Below are 2,459 nucleotides of genomic sequence, written 5' to 3' on the forward strand. Positions count from 1 at the left end.
CTTCAGTTCGGAGAGGAGAGGGAGGGTCCTGAGCTCCTTTCCCCAGAAACCTTTCCAAGTACTGTATGCATGAGCCTGGCTAAGAGGGCACACATAGGTCAAAAAAGCCTGAGGTGGCCTGGGCCCATTTGTCCCTTAGAGCAAAGGCTTGCTGCAAATGGCCCCCTTCCCTTCCTTCTGGCCAGTACCCCTCCAGAACTGGGTTTCAGGTCGGGAGACAGTGAAGGGTACATTTCTTAATGAGAGGGTCTAGTGCCCAGAAGAAATAGCATTATCAAGCCATTTAAGGGGCTTGTTTTGAGTCCATCCATCTACCACCTAAAAGGGTAGGGCAAAACAAGCCCTTGGATGGGGCTTTGGGCTCAGCCTGGATTTTTTTTTTTTTACTAGATCCAGCCCCTGCCTACACAAATTAATTTATCTGATATACTTATTTTATTCACAGCCCTCCCCCTTTGGATTCTGTTCACTTTCTTTTTCCATTTCCACTTTATGAAGAAGACTAAAATTACCAGTGATTTAATTAATCTCACCAACTGTCTGGATGCCCCCAAAGGACCTGCCTCCTCTACTGCAGGAGTAGAGGAAAACAGTTCTTTGTAGGAAGAAGAAGGGGAGAAAAAAAAGGCAAACCAACAAAAATCAATTCATTTTTCTTTCGCCTTTGTCTGAGAACCCAAGGAGCTCCAGAGCTGTCTGCCCCACGGCTACCTAAGTCGACCAAACTGGAGCCAGAAGTAGGACACGTTCCCTTCCCTCACCTCCCCCAACACCACACACACACACACACACACACACACACACACACACACACACACACACACACTACAAATAGAATGCATCAGGAAACCCGACGGCTATGGTTTTATTACAAAATTTATTTTCAGATGCAATGCGAGATCAGCTGCAAAATCTCAGAGACTCATTCGCCTCTTTCCGCACCCTCCTTGGAACCGGCCCCCATCAACATTCCCGAAATCCCCACGCGAGTGACCTTAACCCCGCATTGCATCTCCTGCCCCCCCCCCACTCCCACCCTGCCCTGAACTTCTCTTTGTAAAAAACCTGTGACGAACTCTGCGCCCCCGGACCCCGTTGGAGCGCACACAGGAGAGACCCGGCGTGACAGTCCCTTAGCGCTCTGCCGCCGCTCAGTCCTCGATGTCCAGGCCGGGGCAGTGTGATCCACGTCGCTGACCTCAGGCGATGGATAAAGCCTTGAGGAAGAGGCCCTGCTGTCCCTTCCTCGCGGTGCTGCGACTCTGGCGAGGGCGGCCGGAGCTCAGTACAGTCCCAGGATGGCGGCGCCCACATCCTTGGAGGGTCTGCGCTCCTGCATCAGAAAGTTGATCATGCTCTCGGACTTGATGAGCAGGTTGCAGCCCAGGAAGAAAACGCCGAAGACCACGGTGAGCGACAGCACGCAGAGTACGGCGATCTGCGCCACGCGCGACACCCACAGGCTGCGTTCGTCGGGCGCCAGCCCCGCGGGGACCCCGTCGCTGGCGGTCAGCGGTGCACCTCCGGGACAGCAGTCTAGCCACGTGCCCAGTCCGTGGCTGCGGTTCCCCAGGGCGGCCCGAGCGTCACTACCCGCCTCTTCCAGGCTGCTGTGGTTCAGGAAGCTCGCGTTCATCGCGGCGTGGCGCCCAGAGTCTGGGCGCGCGGTCCAGGGCGCGCCGGGAGCTGGCAGCGTCCGCGCTGTCGGGGACGCCCGGGGGGCTCTTCGATCACCCTTGAGCCGGGAGGAGAGGAAGGCGGGAGGCGGCCCACGCGCTGGCACTCTCGGTCCGCCTACCTTCCCGGCGGGAAACCGGCGGCCGGGAGCAGAGAGCAACAGGCGATGCGCGAGCTGGAGAGAGCCAACAAATAGTGCGTGGCAGTCGCCCACGGAGATCCACGCCAGCCGTGCTGCCCCGCCCCTGGCAACCGCCGAGCTCCGCCCCGCCCTACCCCGCCCTGCCCCAGCCCACTCGGCGGTGCCCAAACTGCGGGAACACGAATCCCTCCCAGCGTGCAGCCTGCGCAAAGCCGGCTGGAAAGGGTCAGAACGTCCAGGCAGCTCCCGCCCGCAGGCCAAGTAACCTTGACTCACTCTGGGCAGCTGCTGTCTGTTCTGCTTAGAAAGACGCCCCAAGGTGCGGGTTCCCAGAACTGTGGCTCCAGAGACAGTCTGGAGCGCTTCTCCACTCTATTTAATACTCGCACGGCGGGTTGGGGGTAGCTGTGGCCTCCAGCATTGCACACTCCACTGGGCTTGGCTCTGGGTGGCCAGGCTGTCCCTGCTGGACCCTCTCAGCTTTTTCCTGGCTGAAGGCTCTCACGGCCAGGAGAGCTCTTTGCCTCCTATCCTATGTCTGGCTCCACACGCCACCCCTATTTAATATATTCATTAACATTAAGTCATTTGGGAGAATTTCTATTGTTTGTTTGTTTGTTTAATAGAAACACTCATTGTA

At 57.3% G+C, this 2,459-nt stretch overlaps 1 protein-coding gene across 1 annotated transcript; it reads right to left on the reverse strand.

Annotated features, from left to right (window-relative positions):
• Positions 1–858: 858 nt before the first annotated feature.
• On the reverse strand, positions 859–1,914 carry Rprml (reprimo like). Its single transcript, XM_028882663.2, has one exon. It carries the CDS (start codon positions 1,634–1,636, stop codon positions 1,283–1,285), a length of 354 nt encoding a protein of 117 aa, XP_028738496.1. The 5' UTR covers positions 1,637–1,914; the 3' UTR covers positions 859–1,282.
• Positions 1,915–2,459: the final 545 nt, after the last annotated feature.

This window comes from Peromyscus leucopus, chromosome 8b, assembly GCF_004664715.2.
Source record: "Peromyscus leucopus breed LL Stock chromosome 8b, UCI_PerLeu_2.1, whole genome shotgun sequence".
Classification (NCBI taxonomy): Eukaryota; Metazoa; Chordata; class Mammalia; order Rodentia; family Cricetidae; genus Peromyscus; species Peromyscus leucopus.

Coding starts and splice junctions, on each gene's coding strand:
- Rprml (XM_028882663.2), bottom strand. CDS start 1,636: ATGAACGCGAGCTTCCTGAACCACAGCAGCCTGGAAGAGGCGGGTAGT.